The sequence below is a fragment of the Drosophila albomicans genome, chromosome 2R (genome assembly GCF_009650485.2).
Source record: "Drosophila albomicans strain 15112-1751.03 chromosome 2R, ASM965048v2, whole genome shotgun sequence".
Classification (NCBI taxonomy): domain Eukaryota; kingdom Metazoa; phylum Arthropoda; class Insecta; order Diptera; family Drosophilidae; genus Drosophila; species Drosophila albomicans.
In genome coordinates, this window is record NC_047631.2 from 16,402,293 (window position 1) to 16,421,587 (window position 19,295).

At 41.1% G+C, this 19,295-nt stretch overlaps 1 protein-coding gene across 6 annotated transcripts in view; it reads left to right on the forward strand.

The window, feature by feature from the left end:
* Positions 1-3,585: 3,585 nt before the first annotated feature.
* LOC117575875 (sex determination protein fruitless) overlaps positions 3,586-19,295 on the forward strand; it is a 108,824-nt gene continuing 93,114 nt past the window's right edge. For 2 of the 6 annotated variants that reach the window (XM_052007973.1, XM_052007976.1), the window contains exon 1: positions 3,586-3,843. In XM_052007973.1, the coding sequence (XP_051863933.1) occupies positions 3,608-3,843 (236 nt within the window). In that variant the 5' untranslated portion in view covers positions 3,586-3,607. Of the gene's footprint in view, positions 3,844-5,424; positions 5,807-11,743; positions 11,801-19,295 lie in introns of those variants that run through there. The other 4 variants (XM_052007977.1, XM_052007975.1, XM_034260310.2 and 1 more) reach the window with 3 other exon arrangements.

Sequence of the window (19,295 nt, forward strand, 5' to 3'; positions counted from 1 at the left end):
GGGCACGATATAAAAATAATCCCAATAAAATGCATTTTTCATGTCAAACGCCTGAGCTGGTGGAATAACCTGAATGCACGCACAGGACTTTACGGAATTGCACGCAAACAAAGTGGTGTACAAGCAAATGCACATGCTGCTGCAGTCCACTGCAATTGAAGCCGAGGGGCACTGCAGTCCGTGGCAGGGGCAAGGGGCAGTGACAAGGGCGGGGGCGTCACAACTCTCCATTGAGTATTGCATTGTGTGGAGAAAAGGGCGTGGCAGCTATTGTCTTATGTAATAAGAAAGCAACGAAAAGCAAAAGAATATTATTTGTGCTTCAGGCGAGAGAGCTAAACTAATGGCCAAGTCAACACAAAACAAAAACACAAAGCAACAGCTTCTTGGCCACAAAAAAAGAAACGAAATAGAGTGCATCAAATGCAATTGCCGAAAATCAGCTTAAGTTCTGTGTAGCATTTGACTATGCAACTAAATAACTGAGAACTGAGCTGAGCTGGACTCTGCAGAGGTTGGACTGGCTTGACTTTATGCTGCCACGCGCCGCAGCTGTCGCCTTTGAGACTATTTGGCTTGTCGCCAAATTCAATTTATTGTCTTAAAGCGCTAAACCACAACACGACAGGATAACGCAATAAAGCAACAAAGGATTATCTTTGGCCCCAGCTCGAGCCAGAGCCCGAGCCCGGGTCCGGGCCCGAGTCTTTCAACACCCACGTCGAAGACATGAAAAGTTACTATACTATATACACATGCTATAAGTTGTATGGGGGCGACAATGTTAAAGTAAAAGTCGGCAAAAACTTGAACAGTGCTCGCTGATAGCAAGCGAACGGGTCACAACTTTCCAGATGAAAACGAAAAAAGAATGCAAAGTGATGGCAAAGTTTTCCATTCGAATTTCCCCCATTCCCCAATGCTCATACTTGCATAAAAATGTTGAGCACAGTCTTTGCAAGCACAATCCCCTTTTACTCCGCCTGTCACATCAAGTAGTTCAATTAATTAAAAGTCAGGCAAATGCATAACGAGCAGGCAAATGCTCAAAAGGTGAAAGATTGTATTAAACTAGGGCTACCGTTCCTCTGGGGTCTCTGCACCCTACGAACTCTTGCATCAATTAGCCTGCGCTTACTACCTTTATCCCTCGAGAGTGAGTGAGTGCTGAAGTGCTCTCATTTAATTTCTCGCAAGTTGAACTTGCATTTTGCTCTGATATTGTCGAGTTACAGCTGCCATCTCTCGAATGCAGTAATTGAGAAAACCAAACAAACTGTGTAGACACCCATTTGTCGTGCACTTGTTTATGGATTTCCTCCACTTCCGAGTCGCGCGAAGGCAGCGCACAAAAGTAGGCAATACAAAGAAGGCAGCCGTTGTTGTTGTTGGAGGCGTTGTCGGTTGGCATTGTTCGTCGTCTGGCGAGATTTTAGGGCGACGCCAACGCACTTAGACATCGTACTATACACTATACTCGCACTTACAGCATGTCTTAACTCATTAACAGTAGCTCTTCGCTGTCGACACTCAGCAAAACCGCTGTAAATGTTTCGTCGCTGAGATTACTTTGCCTGATTCTGTGGCATGCTCAGTTCAGTTTAGTAGGTGACACCAATGCGCGCGTAGGTGTTTGCCACCATATCATTTGGCCTATTTGCAGTCGCAGTCGTTGTAGTTATTGCTGTTGCTGTTGCTGCAGACGGGGCAACCTGGCAACCGTGCCATGTCGTCGCTTCATGCACTTGCTCCAGATTTGTGAGTGTGTGTGTAAGAGCAGCTACCTCAATATATGTTAACAGTGTATATATAGTTGCATACAAGTTAAAGTCTACGATACCCGTGGGAGGCACGAGTCTGGGGCATGGCTGCGCCATTAGAGTCTCGACGGGCTTCCATTTTATTATATAAAAAAATAAAGTTAAGCCACGTAAGTTCAAATGCTGGCACAACTTGCGCGTGATATATCTGCGATACGCTGACTGTTCTTTTAGTCAATTTCTTGTAAACTTCTCGTCTGCTCCGAACACAACTTTCTCGCTGCCATTCTGCTATATATATTTTTTTCGTTTTCTCTGCATTTCTTACACGTAATTATACAAAAGTTAAACGCCGCCATCGTCACACCATCGGCGACGTTTCGCTGGCCACCCGCCTGGAAAATCATTCAGTGTTCGAGCTGTCGTGTTAAATTATGCAAAAGCTGCAAGCAGCAGCAAAAAATATAAAAAGATTCATTAAAAAACTGAAATGCATTGGTCAGTGCGTGGAGCGTTTACCGTAGTTATGCGCTCACACTTAATTGCACACTAGTGAGCTGACTTTCAATGCAGCTATTTGAATAAATCCGCCAAGCCAAAGTGTTTGGCTAGCTACTCACGGTCATTATGTGTTTTCAATTAAAACTGTTTTTGATTACCAAAAATGTTGTTGAAGGTGTTACATTCTCATTTATTTCTTTTTGTTTTCATTTCTTAGCTAATGTTGTTATGTGTGCTCCTATTTTACCACGTTTTCTCTTGCTTCGATCATAAACAATAGCGCTTTATTATCGATTCTTTAAGTTATCGATACCTATATTTAGTGTTTTGTAATACATAACGATTACAACGATTAAGTGTTGAGTAATGCTAACTTAGTTTAAGTATTGAGTATCTGAATAAAGATTAACGAATAATAAATGAAAGAACTCAACAATTTTAAGAAATCTATGCTTATATTTGCTGTTGATGAAGTTAAATGTTAAATCAGCAAATACGCAAAGTTAAGTACTTATTTATTTCATACATTTCATTAAACAATTAACAGTTACTTTGCGACTGTTGTTTCATTTATCTCTCAAATCTTTTGCAAATCTATTTACTCTCGAAGCCCTTTCCTCGTTTATTTGCCTATAATTGTCATTGTCTTTATTGCCTGAAATACGCGCAATCATCGTCGCCTCGTTATACACAGTCACATACCCACACACACTCGATGGAGAGGGAATTGGTGGGCACTTAAAACGACAAGCGGACAGGGCACTTAATTACAAGCACAGAGCAATCCAGTGGTGGCATGTCGTGTCGTTTGCCGGACTATTCGGTTGGCTGCCCGACTAACAGTCTATCAACAGACTGTAGGCTGTCAATTATGGCTTGTACGACATGGAGCTATATCCATGTTCAGGGTATCAATCAACTGAACATGTTACAATAATTTCATTTCACAACAGAATTAAATGCAGTCGCGTGCCGCGCATATTTACATGACTATTAAATTAAAAAACATGAATGGACACAGCGCATATCGCACAGAGCGCAGAGCAACGGTGAAAGGACATGTACAGGACAAATATATGAGCTGCCAACGTTTAGTCAATTTTGAATAGCTGGCCATAAAAATTTTCTATTGACATGACAGCATTTAAAAAATGTTGAAATTTTAATTGCTATATCTTTATGATTGAGGGCGGAGAGCAGAGAAGGCTACGGGTTGCACTAAATATAAGAAAATGTTAGAATTTAATTGAATTTTATTTGTGAATTACTCGTTGTTAATTGAGTAATCAATTTATTAATTTAATTTCCATTCTCATCATTACAGCGCATCGTTTATTGACATCGATATGATGGCCACGTCACAGGATTATTTTGGCAATCCTTACGCACTTTTCCGCGGACCTCCAACCACATTGCGTCCGCGTACCTCGCCCTTGGGCGTGGGTGCCCATGCTCATGTGGGTTATGCGGCACTCGATCTGCAGACTCCGCATAAGCGGCACATTGAGACGGATGTGCGTGCACCGCCCCCGCCGCTGCCACCGCCGCCGTTATCGCTACCGCTGCCGCCAACATCGCCGAGGTAAGCCAGAGTCGAATGTGCAAAAGGCGGAGTAGCGCTAGACAAGCACAGAATTGAATCCAATACGAATACGAATACGAATTGAAATGCATATCATCAGCAACACATCAACACTACTTCTTCTTCTATGCTAAGTCTTCAATCAACAAACTGAGCGCGCGCGCCAAACAAAAATACAAAAGTTTGAGTTCCCCTCCTTTTTTATTGTCTATCAATCGAATTTATTAGAGCGATTCGATGCGAGTTAAAGTAAAGTAAATGCCCTTAGATAGTTACGGCCAAACAAAGTTATCTACTAGAGTCATGCTTTTGTTCAACTTAAACTTACAAAATGGACCCTGATCCCATCATCAATGAGAGAGTGAGAAAAATAAAAGAGAGAGAGAGATAACTTATCAAATAAAAGTCAAATATAAAAGTGTTTGCTACGCTATTCAAAAATAAGTCCTAATGTTAGATCTAAGTGTAGACATAGCTCACTAAGCTGGCAATGTGTATACGATAATCTGTAAGACATAACACCATTTCCAGTAGAATTTTTAGAGAATTCTTAATAATTATTATAGCAATACAAATATAACTAGATATTAAGCTATTGCAGAGCAGTTCAACAAAAACATATACGCACTTGTACCGTTGAAGCAGAGATTTTCTATTTATAAGTAAAGCATAATCAACAAATGATTAATTCGTTATATATACACATATCTAATCAAATATTTAAATTACTAATGAATTATAATTAGAGTTACATAATTGAAAAATAATTTTGCCATTGAATCATAGAGTTAAATAAATGAAATTCAATGTAATCTAGACTTCTAAACTTTGCCCCGAATCAGAGTATTCTAAAGTAGTAAAAAGATATGCCAAAAGTATACCAAATATTAAACAATAAAGCTAACATTCTAATATTAGATAATAAACTATATACCGACACTACCACACATCTAGGCTTAGATAAATACATAACATATATATTACCATATTATATACGTACTAGAGAACAGCTAAATTTGAGGGTCCACAGTGGTTCCCATACTGCGCAGTATTACTAACAGTATCATACTACATAGAGCATATGCATTTACTAAGAACAGTAGAAAAAGTAGTTAACTATTTATGATAATCCAAATATATATTCTAAATTCCTAATGCCTAATCAAGTTATATTCAACAACATTAACTAAATAATACAATACTAATGTTAACTCAAAGTATACGTACACGAATAGCCTCTTGAAATTGAAGAATTTTCGTAAGCAGCCTAAGTAGTTCTTTGAAAGCAATATACTAAACAATAATTAATACACAGCCCACTAAATATACAATATATCAACTAAATTAAATAGTATTATAAATATATATTAGCAAAGTAGTTGTAGCAAATATTAACAGTATACTAGAGAACTTTTAAATTTTGGTAGTGCAAATTAATTTGTAGTATTTTTAAGCGACATTCGTTTATGCCTAATCGACTAGTAGCCATCCTATATCCTAGGCATAAACATGCACCTAATGAGCACATTGTAAAATGGAAAATTTTAAGCCAAGAGTACAAAATGTATAATATAAATACCCCAAATTGGCATGCCAAGAGAAACTGTAACAAGTATGTAGAAGTAAGTTTAAGGACTAAGCCACATTGTAAAGCAAACACTTTTCTAGTCACATAAATGTAGAGTTAATAAGCTAAGGAGCCCGCATCAAGCACACTGTGAGAATATCCAAGGAAAAGGAGCAACCGTCTTCAATCAACATAACCAGCAAAGAGCGTGAAGCCGGTGGCAAATCATCAATCAACATTTAAACCGAACTTCATAGTTAAAGAAAAAAACATAAAATAATTTATAGGTCGTAGTCAAAAAATTTGAAAAGATTTTTCCACTTCTCTCTCATAAAATGTAATCAAACCTTAACCTAACAACAATCAACATGCACCCAAAACCTGTCAACGAGCGCGGTAAGTCAAGAGCCATTTACATTTAACTGTAACCAACCAACATCTCCCTTCACCACGTGTCTAGCCATCGTAGTGACAAATGTAGTAGCAACCAAACTATATAGAACTGCATTCGGGCGGCATTCGAGCCCAGCTGAGAAAGCGCTGTGGAAGGAACGCGCTGTGCATGTGAAGACCCTTTGCAAAAAGGGTGATATTACTTCTGTACTTCAACTTGCTCGAACCATAAGCAATCTGTGTAGCGGATTAGTTAGATTTTAGGAATTAAAATCAACATACTTAAACTCGTAGAGATGCATTTTGCGCATGCCAAAATTAAAACCAACAATTGTGAGCCTCTTAAGCCCTATGGTGAAGTAACATGCAATACTTGCCAGCAGTGTTATACATACTACATAATTAATTCACTTAAATTTCTTTACCCACATGCAACACAATAATAGTATTAACTTGTACTTTAGTTATGTTACAAAGCCCTTTTTGTAGACATGCAACCAATATCCTTAAAGAACGCCCTGAAATTTACCAACAAAAAATATTGAGCCAGTTTTCGCTAAGGTCATGCAAAGTGTAATATAATTTTGCGATAAAACTGAGCTTTGTGTGATTTACGCAATCGTGCGAGCTTTGATCGCCGTCATCTGTAATAAAATCTAACGGAAATGTCTTTACAAGAGCTCTAATACCCGTTAACGAAGTGCGGCAAAGCACGCCAACATTTTTATATTTAAAGGAATTTATATTTATTTTATACTCTTTTCCACACACAGCTTCAACTTGAATTTTATAATGAATTGGGAACTTTTATACAAATTATATGCAGTGAAGATATTTTTGAATTAAGAATTATTTTGATTAACAACTTTTACAATTATAAATCGATTTTGTATTTAAACATATCAAAATTCAACCTAAAGAACCTAAAGAAGTGCATATAAATATGGTCGTCATTCAGAATCTTAAAGAGTTTGGGATAACGATATATTTATAAAAGGCGCATGCAATACCGTGTGCCATAAGCCTTTCGTGCTGCATGAAAGGCAGTCAGCCATTGGTCATGCATTTCCGACTGAGTGTGATCATAAAAATTCCAACTCTTTTGTAGTTAGGTAACACATGTAAGTGTCAAATAGCATTGTTCGGGCGGCATTTGTTGTTCTTTATTTTAGCTTCATTTTGACATGCCAATTGGTAAATCCTACGATAATATTGTGCTTATACATATGTTAGCCATCAAGGCTGACACTATCAATGTATCAATGTTTGGTGTCAATATTGAAAGGTTTTAATACCCGCAAAGACTTGCCGGATGTTTATCAATTTGCAATTTGTCAAAGTGCTTGTGAGTTTGATTACGAATGTGATTGTGATTGTAGTAGCTGAGCCAATTGCCCAGCAGCACATTCGTATTATTTGTGTTGGCCTAAGCTTGGCTAAGAAGACCATTTGTAAAATGCTTAGCTCCGTTAGGCCATATTTTCAGCCCAATAGCGCAATGCAATTCAAGCCATATCGCTCAGACGAATAATAATAATAATGGCTTGATGCCTTCAAGTCATGTAACACCATTAGGCAGCTGCAATTTCAGAGGCCGTCTGAGACTGTAGCTGAAGTTGAGGCCGAAGCTGAGGCCGAAGCTGAGGCTGATGCTGAGAGCGAGACTGAGTGAGTGAGGCTGAGCCAGCGACTGTTAATGGAATTTAATTCTGTGCAGCTTGCGAACTCTGAGCACGAGTGAATGCCACTTGGCTTAGTCTAATGAATGCAGCAGACTGTGGAACTGGAGCAGGATAAACACAAAAGGCTGGGGCCACGGCTGAGACCGATGCTAATGCCGATGGTGAAGCCAATGCCGATGCTGCTGTTGCTGTTGCTGATGCTGATGCCGATGCCGAGACTCAGACTGTGGCGTTGAGGCGTTCTTGTTGGGGTTGCCAGGAAGCACGCACTGACACCAATACACACACACACACATATACACACGCACACTCGCTTACATGTTGAACGTTTGTGGGAATAGGCAAAGTGATGTCGCTATTTGTTTGCACGCCTTCCGTCCGTTTTCCTTCCGCCTCCTTGGGGCCCATTGTTGGCTGCCAACAGTCTAAGTGGCCTCACTCAGCAAGTTGTGCGTATTTGAAAGGAATTGCCCATGGTTATGGCTAGCTGAAACCTGTAATTAAAAACTGTACACAACACAACACAATAACACAAGACACATAGCCAAGTTCATAGGAAATTATGTATGGCATGCAGTTGCCGGATGTGGACAGTAAAAGCTATTGGCATCTGTTGCAAGTGTCAAAAGTAATTGCGGAAGCAACCACAAATGGGAAGCATTTGCACCTGCGGCCAAGACAAGTCAATAAATCACTTCCCAGTATGGAATAGCATTGGCAAATAAAACAACCAAGAATAAGCAAAAAACCAAAATAATAATAAATACTAGTAGAGACAAGCATCTGCATTTTTCATTACTGCAGCAATTCCATTGAACACACAAAAACTGTCCGCACACAATTTTTGCTTAAAAACCCAGAGCTTGTGCTAAGCATAAGCTGTTTAGCTTAACTTTTTATATTGCCATAATGCGCCATTTTGTAGAGCTGACATAGCTGGTGCTTAAGGCATTTCCGGTTCGGAATATTTACTTGCTGCTTGGCGCCAGCAAGAAGAGATTTCTTATAGCTACAATAATTTCAACATCATTGAAGCTCTGTTTTTCTGACTTCTTAATGAAGCATATGCTATTAAGAGGCTACGTAATTCTGCGCAACAATCCAAAAAAAAAAAAAATAAATTAGTAGCCATTTTTGTCAGCAAAGGAAGTTCATCTTTTTATTAGCCAACTGAACTAAGTTGACCATTCTGTTACACAACAAATCTCTGCAAAGTCTCTCATAAAATATGCACATAATTATTTTGAATATGAGAATAATGATTTAATAGACTGTTTCCTTTTGCAAACCAAATAAATATCTGTGCAAATTCCAATTTAAAATATATGCACACGTATATTTCGAAGTAATCATGCAAATATCTCTGACTCTTGACAACATGCATTCTCATAAATTTAAATTACATTTGCACAAACATTTATAAACATTAGCACAAAATCGAATTAAATTTGTGAAAAAAACAAACAGGGGAGAAAAATAAAAGGTTGCCTTTTAAACAAAGGTGAAATCAATATGCCAAATGGAAGTGTGGAAAGTGCTTGGACAAATAAAAAGTTGGCAATTCATTGAAATGCTTGACTAATTGGCAAAATTTATTTAAGTTTCGGTCTGCCAGTTTTAATAATTCACAAAAGCCTTAAAGTGAAGCTTACGACAAAACAGACTGACTGAATGACTGAAAACGAAATGCTTTTTATAATTAACTTTTGTCAAATGCTGGCAGCAAGCATTTTACACATTGGTCTCGCCTGGCTTTACGATGTGATGGGAATGCTGATCCCCAGGACAAAGGACAACAGCAGCCAGAAGACAAGTCGAGCAAATGCTGTCGAGTGTGGCCAATGGCACAAATCATAATTTTAAATATGTGCACATATACTATATATATATAATATATTATTATCAACTCTTCTTCTGTCTGTCTGTGTTTATTTTTGAGCTCGCGCAACACTCTGGAAGTTATCACATGGCCAAATGGAGTGACAGGGCAACCATTGTGTGGCACACAGTAAGACGATGGTTCTAAGTCTTAGTACCTTCCGTCTTTGCCATATTCACGTAATATTCTCACCTGCAGTTGATGAAGCGACTGGGCTCTTGATTTACTGTTGATTACAAGTTATTTGTGGCAAATGTCTGTGGAATTGCTTGGTCGTGATTGTATCCAAGTGCAGACTCGAACCCAAAAATAAATACAACTTGCTTAATTTAATGTGCTGATTTAATTTATGCTGCTGCTGTGAAATATGCACCTTGGAATATGCTTATGTTATGTACATAAGCACATCCCTCATAACAAGGTGTTTGCTTGCTTATTGCAATTGTTTAATTAAATGGAAAACGGCTGATTATTAAGCCCATTTTGCCGATCACACAGAGGCCTTGGCTATTGTGATTGCACTGGTAATTTAATTACATTATTTACGAGTATTATTATACAAGGCCCGGGGGCAATTTAAAGACTTTGCACTTGAGTTGCTGCTGGCAATTATAATTTGCGCCCAGTCGACAGCACACACACGCACCCATATTACGCATACGTACCGTGTGCGGCATGTAACAATTAAGGAGACCGGGCAAATGCGCATACGTATTGCTCTCTTTTGCCAAACAATTTGGGTCACTTAGCATTAAAGTGCATGGGTTATGCGAACTCTAGAATGTAATTTGCGTTTGGGTTATTAAATTGGCAGACACAGAGAACAGCTAGATACCTATGACAAAAGCATTATTACAAATACTCCGATTGTGCTTTACACACTCACATCCATCCACCTTTTACGAGAGTGAGAAAGAGACTAAAAGTTATGGCAGAGTTAAGCAGACAGACATAGCCCCTGACCCTATTGTCGTGGGCAGAGGAGCTGCTACGTCTGAGTGTTGCATATTTCATTAAAAATATTGCATACCATTGCCTAGTTGAGTACTCGTAACTGTTGGCTGCTTCAGTGCACGCATCACGACTCCAAGAGCCACCTACACCTCAACGAGTAGAGTCGAGTCGAGTCGCCAGCTCGATCTCCCCAATTCCCAGCACCTCGTAACGAATGTTGAACAACTACTGTGCGGTGCGTGTATGTTTTATGAAATGGCACAACCCAACAGCACACACACACACATAATCATGTGCGTAACACTTAAGCAGCAGCAGTCGCAGTAAAAGCAATGGCTGAAAGCCTGGCACAGTGCGTAAGTGGGCAAGCGTGGGGCGTCAATTTGTGCGTGGGCGTTTGAGATTTCCAAGTTGTGTATGTGTGCGAGTTTGTGTGTGGGGAAAAGCAAAAAGTGAAACTTTTCCTATGCAGGCCGCAACTTGAAACTGCTTCAAGGTGTGGAACTTTTTATTTATTTTTTCCTCTGTTGTCGCCCTGTTTTGTTAGCCTTTCAGTTTTTGCTCAGCCTAATGCAACTTATTGAATTCCTAAGTGCATGACTTGGCTTTATTTTGCTTTTAATTAATGCGGCCAGCGTGCAAATATTGCCTAACATTTATTTCATACGTTTGCCTACTCTTGAGCGCAACAAAACTTAAACCACGAATGCCTAAAAGTATGCAACGAAATCTGGGTTTCGCTGACATTGACAGCAGAAAAAGAGAGCAAGAGCCGCAAGTACAAGTAAGAAAGAGCAAAAGGGCTCAGTGGACATGTAACAATATAAGTAGCGGCTATTCATATTTGTAATTTAATCTAATTAACTTGTGTCACTTCGACTGAACTACTGTGCCAGAATGTGCAATGCAAAGCAGTCAAGAAAAGTGAGGGTATGAAGGCATTTGCGACTAGTGGAACATTCGGTAAATTTTCAAATTTATGTAATGTTGCTAATTATTTTAATGATCATCAATATATTTCGACCACATAGTAGAGTATTCATTTATTTAGTGCTTTGACTTATTTAGTGCTAATTTGACAACTTTAACAAGAAAACGTAAATACCTTTCGCAACTCAATGTTTTAATGCAACCCACACTTCAATAAGCGGATTTAGTAATTTTTAACATTTCGCGTTGTCTTCCTTTGCTTTCTTCTCTTTACACTTGGTATGCTCAAAACGCAGTGGGCTTAACCTTCAGCTGGCTGTCACAGTTACCTGTTTACCTGGTCCTCCGTTTTGTCGCCATGTGCGCAGGCCATAAATTGTGCTCAATGCAGTGAGTGGAAATTGTCAGTTTGCATTTCGTTTGGCTCAAAAGCGAAATTATGAGCCGTTTGCTGATTTGCTTGTGGTGTGTTTAGTGAATGACGAATCGTCGTGGCCATAAAATCGTAGAGTAGTAGAGTACAAAATACAATTGCAATTTTCGTATAAAAGTGTGAGTAAAATTCCCAGTGCAAGAGCTCACAATTAATAGTTATATTTAAAGTTAATTGATAAATTGATGGACATTTAAATGCCTGTCCAGCGCCATTAGGCGAACTCAGTTACAATAATGTCAAGCATTGCCGACCATTTTTGGTCAGTAAAGTGACATCGCTACCAGGCAATCCAGGCGATCCAAGCGATCCAGACGACGATTTCGGCTTATTTCTGAGATGCAAGACAATGCAAATTTCAGAGCAGATTCCACAATTGCCGTGACATGAACGCCGTTTGCCCATTTTGGCACTGTCATTGGACCCTGCTTGAGTGTATGTGTGTGTGTGTGTGTGTGTGTATGTGATAGTGTGGGGGCAATAAGCGAGCCAATGAAGCTATTATTTGTGGGGCCTGGCAACACAAAATTGCCAGCGCGCTGTCTCGCTTGTGTTGTGCCCCGCTCTGTAGGTGTCACTTACCCGGCTATAGGGAGCATGCTACAAGTCGTCGTTGGAGTTGCAGTTGTTGTTGTTGCCGTTGCCGTTGCAGCCCCCGCTGCACGTGCGCGCTTGTCTTTCACTTGTCTGTGGCACCGTTGCAGAGAATTACAGGAGCACTTTTCGCAATTAGCTGAATGAAATTACCTGCTCTCTCAGTATCGGACCGGACACTTGTATCTGTTGCCTATCTGTTTGTGCAATTGTTGCATGCAACAATTTAGATTAGCCTCCGACTTTTCAGCAGCAGCTACAGCTACAGTTTCGTCGATTGTTCTAAAGCTGTCTGCTCTATAAAAAATGCATTCCTGACGGAAGACTCGGCAACTTCTTCGTTTTCGTCGTCTTCTTATTGCCTCTAATCTAAATGTTTAGCTTAGACATTTGATGACCAACATGCGCCAACGTCGCCATCGCTATCGCCAACGTTGTTGTTGGCCGTCTGGGGGCTGAGTGGCAGCTCCAACTCGCCTGTCAATCGTCCGTCTTAGCCTGAGTTGGCCTGCCCGCCAGCACCACAAACGGTGGCACTTTACAGTTGCACTTGCGGATTGGATTGCCAACAAAGCATGCAATTATTGTAATCCATCCGGCCTGTTTCTGCTTCTGCTGCTGCTGCTCCTAATCCGTTTAGTTGTGGGCGTCTATTTTGTTCTTTTCTGGGCAGCGTGCTGCATTAACCCATTGACCTTGTTAAGGCGGTGGGCGAGCGATTGATGCGGCACGTTTTTGTGCCACATTTGCTGTTGCTGGCTTCCTCCGTCGACCGGTTGCCGATGCTGTATTGTGATATGGACGACAGCAAATTCGACACCCGGGAAAAATCAATCGCGCAAATCTTATCATTAAAACATCAAAAGTTGCCAGCCAACATGTAAACGCTGCCAGCCAGCAACTTAATCTTCCAAACAGACGTCAACAAACAACACAACACACAACACACAGAACACAACACAACTTGCAATACAGATGCAACCATCAGCGGCAATCAACGGCAGACAATCAAATGGAGAGGCAGCCAAACGGTCAGGATAAAAATCAACAGGTGCCGGTGCCAGTCAGTTGGCCAGTCAGTCTCTAGATCCATCCATCGCTTCAGCTCTCCATCCGTAGCTAACTTTTCAGTAAACCGGTTTTAGTGATTTTTCAAAAATTGCATTCGTGTTGTTGCTGATCCACAAGCCACAAGAAGATGCGGCAGATGATGAGCAGGATTATCTCCAGCATTGACAACCATCTCCATTTCCAACGCCAAGCTGTCTGAGTGACATGCAGAAATTATGTTTTGCCACATTGCGAAGAAAACAGAAAAACGTAAACTTAAAAGATGCCTCTGGCTACTTAACGCCCCGTTGCATTTCCGTGCTGACTCTACGGCAAATCAGTGTCAATTGTAATTAGAGACAACGATCATAGAAGAGAGTGTGTACACCTTCTTCTCAATAAAGTCATGAAAAATAATCATGCAGAAATCCTTTAAGCCAGCTTCGATTAAAACCTATCTATGCTATATAATTCGCTGAAGTCTTCGCTATGCGGAAATAATTAAGTTGTTCAATTAGAGGTGACATCTTTAAGAACAATTTACTACGACAATTTTTGGTGGAATATAAAATAAATAACGCTCAATAGTGGCTAAGTCTACAAAACTAATTCGACTAATAACTTCATTATGATTGGATTGGATGAGCAGTGAGAGAGCGAGCGAGCGGTCTCGCGATTTGTTGATTGTTATATAGTATAACAGGTGGCACATGCCACATGCTACATGCTATATGCGCTGCATGCCCCCATTCTCCCCGTTCTCATGCTCAGGTCAAAGACAAGCGTTGGCAGCGCGTGTTTTTTTTCTTTTACAGTTTTGTCTTCGCTTTGAAAATACAAAACCGTTGTTAGATGCTGACTGCCGTTGCACCTGCAGCATCAACATCAACATCGGCGGCAACAGCAACAACAGGAGCAACTTGCTGCCTGCAATAAATCTCAATTTAAATGGCGCCCCAGCATGCGTGGCCAAAACGGTGCTTGATGCTTGTTGGCCTTCCACTGGTTTTCCTTCAGCTTTCTGCTTTGGCTTTCATTCTATCATTTTATATACTACAGCTGCGAGTATCTCTCTCGCTCTCGCTCTGGCTTTGACTCTTTGTATCTACGCTCATTTGTAGCAGCGCGCGTCAAATTTGTTGCCGAACCAGTTAAGAGGCAAACAGCATCAGCATCAGCATTGGCATTGGCAACAGCTGCAGCCACAAACATCTTCGATATGGGAGGCTTCGAACTGTACTCTGGCATAGCGTCCGTTGTGAATTCGAATTTACTGTGCCAAAGCGCGATCATTATCCTAACGCAATTTATGCACACCAGCGTTGCTGCGCCCCACGCCCAACCTAATTGCAACAAGAGGCAACCTGCAACTAGCCAACTGGCAACTGATTGCATTGCTGGCTGCCTATTGTGTGTATGTATGCTACGACAGTAGCTGCCAGCAGTTTCGCGACAACAGCAACAATTGCAACATTGCAACAGCAACAACAACTGCAGTTCGTAATGGCGATAATCATTATAAAAATCGAACGTTACTTGATAACAACGGCAGGTAACAAGACCAAGCAACAACAGCAACAACAATGTTGTTGTTGCATGAAGCAACGACTTGCAACTTGCAACAGGTTCTGCACGCGTCACCAACTCCTCCTGCTTTGTGCCTAGCATTAGCTGGCAATCTTAGGTCTTTGTCTTCCTGCCATCAACAAGATCGTTTCGCATCGACATTGAGCCTACCCCTGGTCGAGTGCCATCTCCCCTCCATTCCCCCTTCAATCGTATCTAGCCCAAACCTTGGCCAGTCGATGGCATCGAGCTGGCCAGCTTTTGAGCACATACCTCGAAGTATTAACATTGCCATCAACGGATTTGTCGGTCTTTATCAATTACGCTGGCTGCATGGCTAGATGCTGCATGTGGCATGGTGCATTCTGCATTTGCCACATTCACAGCAAGTGGCAGCGACATTGGCATCTGCCCCTGCTCGTCGTAACTGTTTCTGGTCAACTTAAGCCAATGCCACATTGACAGCTCCACTGAAATGTGAGCGGGATTTATTTGGCCAATTTGCAGATTGCCTCAGATCTCTTGCACATCGATTGAGATCGTAAATTCATTCAATAAAAACATAGGAAAACTAATTTATAAATTTGTATTTATTATATTTTAATCCAAGTACTGATTGGGTTGCCAATGGAATTTAGTTTACAGCATAAATTATTAAAAAGTATTTTAAATAATTCAAATAAAATAATTTCCATATTTACAAGTTCAATGCTGAATAATGAATTACATTCTGTTGCTTTTGTACTCAATTATTTCAGCTAGCAATCAACATTTCAGCAGTCATTCTTTGAGCTCACAACTCATCAATTATTCGTGTTGTAAACAACTTTTCTTTTGTAACAATGCAAGTCGCATGATTTTTATTTATGATATTTCTCACCTCGCAGCTGTCAACGTTTCCAAGTAATAAATGTTTTCGTGTAACTGTCTACATCTACGACTCCTTTTTGCTGTTGCTGCTGCTGCTGATGCAGGACGACAGCTTACAAAATGGAAAATGCCACGCAAAGAGTGAAAATGCCCTTAGGGCTTTTTCACACTACAATTATTTAGCTTTACATGCAATTGCAATTTATTTTGCGCCAGACTATTAACTCTTCATGAACTCTAATTAAATAATTTTTGCCGGGGCTGCGTATCCATCAGCAATCAATTACAGTTAACTCTTTCAAGGACACATAACGGACAGCGAAGTGACAACGCGCAGCAGTGGCTGCTAGCGGTAAAGCCACACACGACTCTCAACAAGTGCAATAGAGGAAAAATAAGAATAAGAAGTAAAGAAAGAAAGAAATATATGTATCTGCTCCGATGCTGTTGCCAATGCCATGCGACAGCCCAGCAGATAACTCACTTTATAAAATTGAACAACGGGCAGACAAACCAGAGAGCTGAGGCTGAGACTGAGCTCGAACCACAAGAAACTAGAAACATAACAGGGAACAATAACGAGTACAAGCAGTGTTGATAGTTGCCCGATAACAGGGAGTAACAATAACAGCAGCAGCAGCAACAGCAACAATAACAACAACGGCAGCAGCAGCAGGGAAAGAAAAATCGAGGAATTTTCAAGTGGATTACCCAGTTTTTTGCAAATGCAATGTGAAAATAAATAAACTTGTGGCATGATTGGCTCTGCATGATTAGTCACATGCTGAAAGGAGAGTGGAGGATTGCAAAAACGAGCGAGAGAAGGAAAGCGCCACACAGAGCTTGGGGGAGCAGCAGGCTGTTGTGCTTAATAGAATTGATATAAGCAAGGCCGGTCGTAAGATACACGAAAGATAGGCAGCATCAACAGCAACAGCAACTGCAACTGCAGCAGCAGCAATTCCGTTTTTGCTTGCAGCGGCAGCGGCAGCAGCACCAACAACAACAGTTATTGTAACAATAAAATTAGCTAACGATATGAAGGCAAGGCTAAACAAGCAACAATAACGGCAAACTAAGACTAGAAAACCAGGAACAGGTGGCAAACGTTGCACGAACAACGGCAAATGCAATTGCTGTTACCAGTTGCCAGTTGTTGCTCCCGTTGCCACTTGCTGCCGCTGCTGCTCGCAACTTGCCACTTGCTGTCGTTCCTTTTTGCCAACTTAACGCTGCATGTAAATCATATTCATAGTGTCTTGCCGCTTAATGCTTGCATTTCCATTTTATTGCGCTTTACTTGGACTTCAAAAAGCTGGTGAAATCTTGGCAAGGGCCAAGAATACAATTGGTAATTGCCGTTACCTGTTGCCACTTTTGTCTTTTGGCTTGCCTTCAAATTGGCTTCCTCTTCGATGCTATTGATTGTCTGCTTCGCCTGCTGCTGCTTCACGCTTTTCATGTTTCCTTCGCCATCCTTTGTCTTTGTCGTTGTCTGTCTCTATCAGTTTGCTCTGCTCTCGTTACACATTTATTGTCTTGTCTTCTTGCAGTCAGGCAATTATTTTTATTAACTTTTGGTAGGAGGCGAAGGCAAACAGTTCATATGCTGGGAGCGATAATGAAAATGTCTGAATTTGATTGGCAGTCGTCACATTTGCTGTCCCATGACAGAAAATTCATATTCAAGTGTGCAACATGGCGTATGCTTAACCAAAAACAAGAAAATTTACTTTGCTATGGATATTGCAATTAAGCTGCTAAAATCGTAAACAAAAGAAATGATTTTTGAAATAAATTAAAAATGTTGTGCAAGGCAGATTACTGTTGTGTTGTTTATGTTGTGTCACTTTTGGCATTTGTTTGTATTAATTGAATATATTTAAATAATTTCAAGCATCATCCATCATAACTAATGACAATCAACTTTTGCGCAAACACACAGCGAAACATTGAAGAAAAAATCAATTTACATAAAAAATGCATACGCCATGGCGCCCAGCCAGAGAGAAAGAAGAGAGATAGACTAGAGACAGGAGAAGGCATCCCTGTCGAATAGAGCTAGATGGTCAGTCAGCTGGCCATTGAGGCGGCAAATGCGATGCGTGCACCATTAGAAAAGAGCCGATGGGCAGTCAGGCAGCCAGGCAGCCAGCAAGGGGAACTATCGATGGGTCTAGCTGGCAAGGTACCGTTATTCCGCAGCATGCAGCATGAGGCACATGCAGCCTGCTGCATGCTGCATGTATCTCTCTGAGAGTTTTCATTGATGCCATCCCGTCCGGTCCAGTCCGGTTCGGTTCGCTGCGATGCAATGCGATGCGATGCGGGCCAACTCAATCAGGCAGTTAGTTAGGCAGTCAGACATGCGCAGGGAACTGAGAACTGAGAACACTTGGCGACTTGCAATTGCAATTGCTGTTGTGCCCAATGGGACGCCCCAAGGATCAATGGCAGGTTTTTGCCGTTATTGACCATTTGGCCTGGCCTGGCTGCTTGTAATGCATGTTAATTTCATTTACTGCTTAAATTATTGTTATTATTAGCCCGACTGAAGGAAGTAGCATAGATCGAGAGTTGTAAAGCACTTGCCATGCTTTATATTATGTTTATGACCACGCCCAATTGGCAGCCAACGATTCTCTTTAGGGAAGTTTAGTGCTTGCAATAAATCTAATTGGTTATATGTAGTCGATCATAAAGTTTTGAAAAATACTCACAGCATTTAGCTAATAATTACCACACACTGATGCAATTGACCCACTTTGCTACCGCATCGTTGTTGTGTTTTTCTTTTTGTTTTGTATTTTGTGTTTTGTTTTGGGAAGTGCACCTGCAACCCAATATGCTGCAGATACTTACTTTCAATTGAAAGCTCTTGCGCTCATCCGCTGCTCGATGGCGCGATTAGCGTGCAACAAATTGCTTAGATTTATTACGCGAAGCGCGCGGCAAACTGTGCGACGGCGGCTTATCAAGCGGCTTTGCTAATTTTGGCAACAGCAGTTGCAGTTGCAACGTCGATGGCGATGGCGATGGCAATGGCTGTGTTATGAATTATTAGACGCTTTTGACTGCCGCCGCACGGCGTGCTACCAAATTTGTGCGCCATGCTTGCCGGAGGACCTGCATTCATTGCCGATGCTGGCGACAACAACACCAGCAACCAACAGGCAGCAGCAACCAAGCAACAGCATCAGCAGCAGGAGGCGAATACAGCAATTTGTCAGCGCAGCCGCAACGTGTCTGGGTTTGGGTTTAAGTTTGGGCAGTTGGCAAAGCCAATGCCAAATATGGTTGGAGCCATGGCAAATGCTGCGTCTCTCAACTTGGCCAGCTGCCTGTTGCAAGTTGCACGTCGCACGTTGCTGCCCGTTTGCTGCTGCTGCAGTTGTTGTGCACTTGCGCATGCGCATTTATCGTTTACGTTATTTGTTGCCGCTAGTTTTCCAGTTAGCCTCAGTTAGCTGTGCTGCATTTTGCTGCAAAGTGAAAGATTTACGCGGCCTCGGCCTTCTCTCGACTTCGACTTCG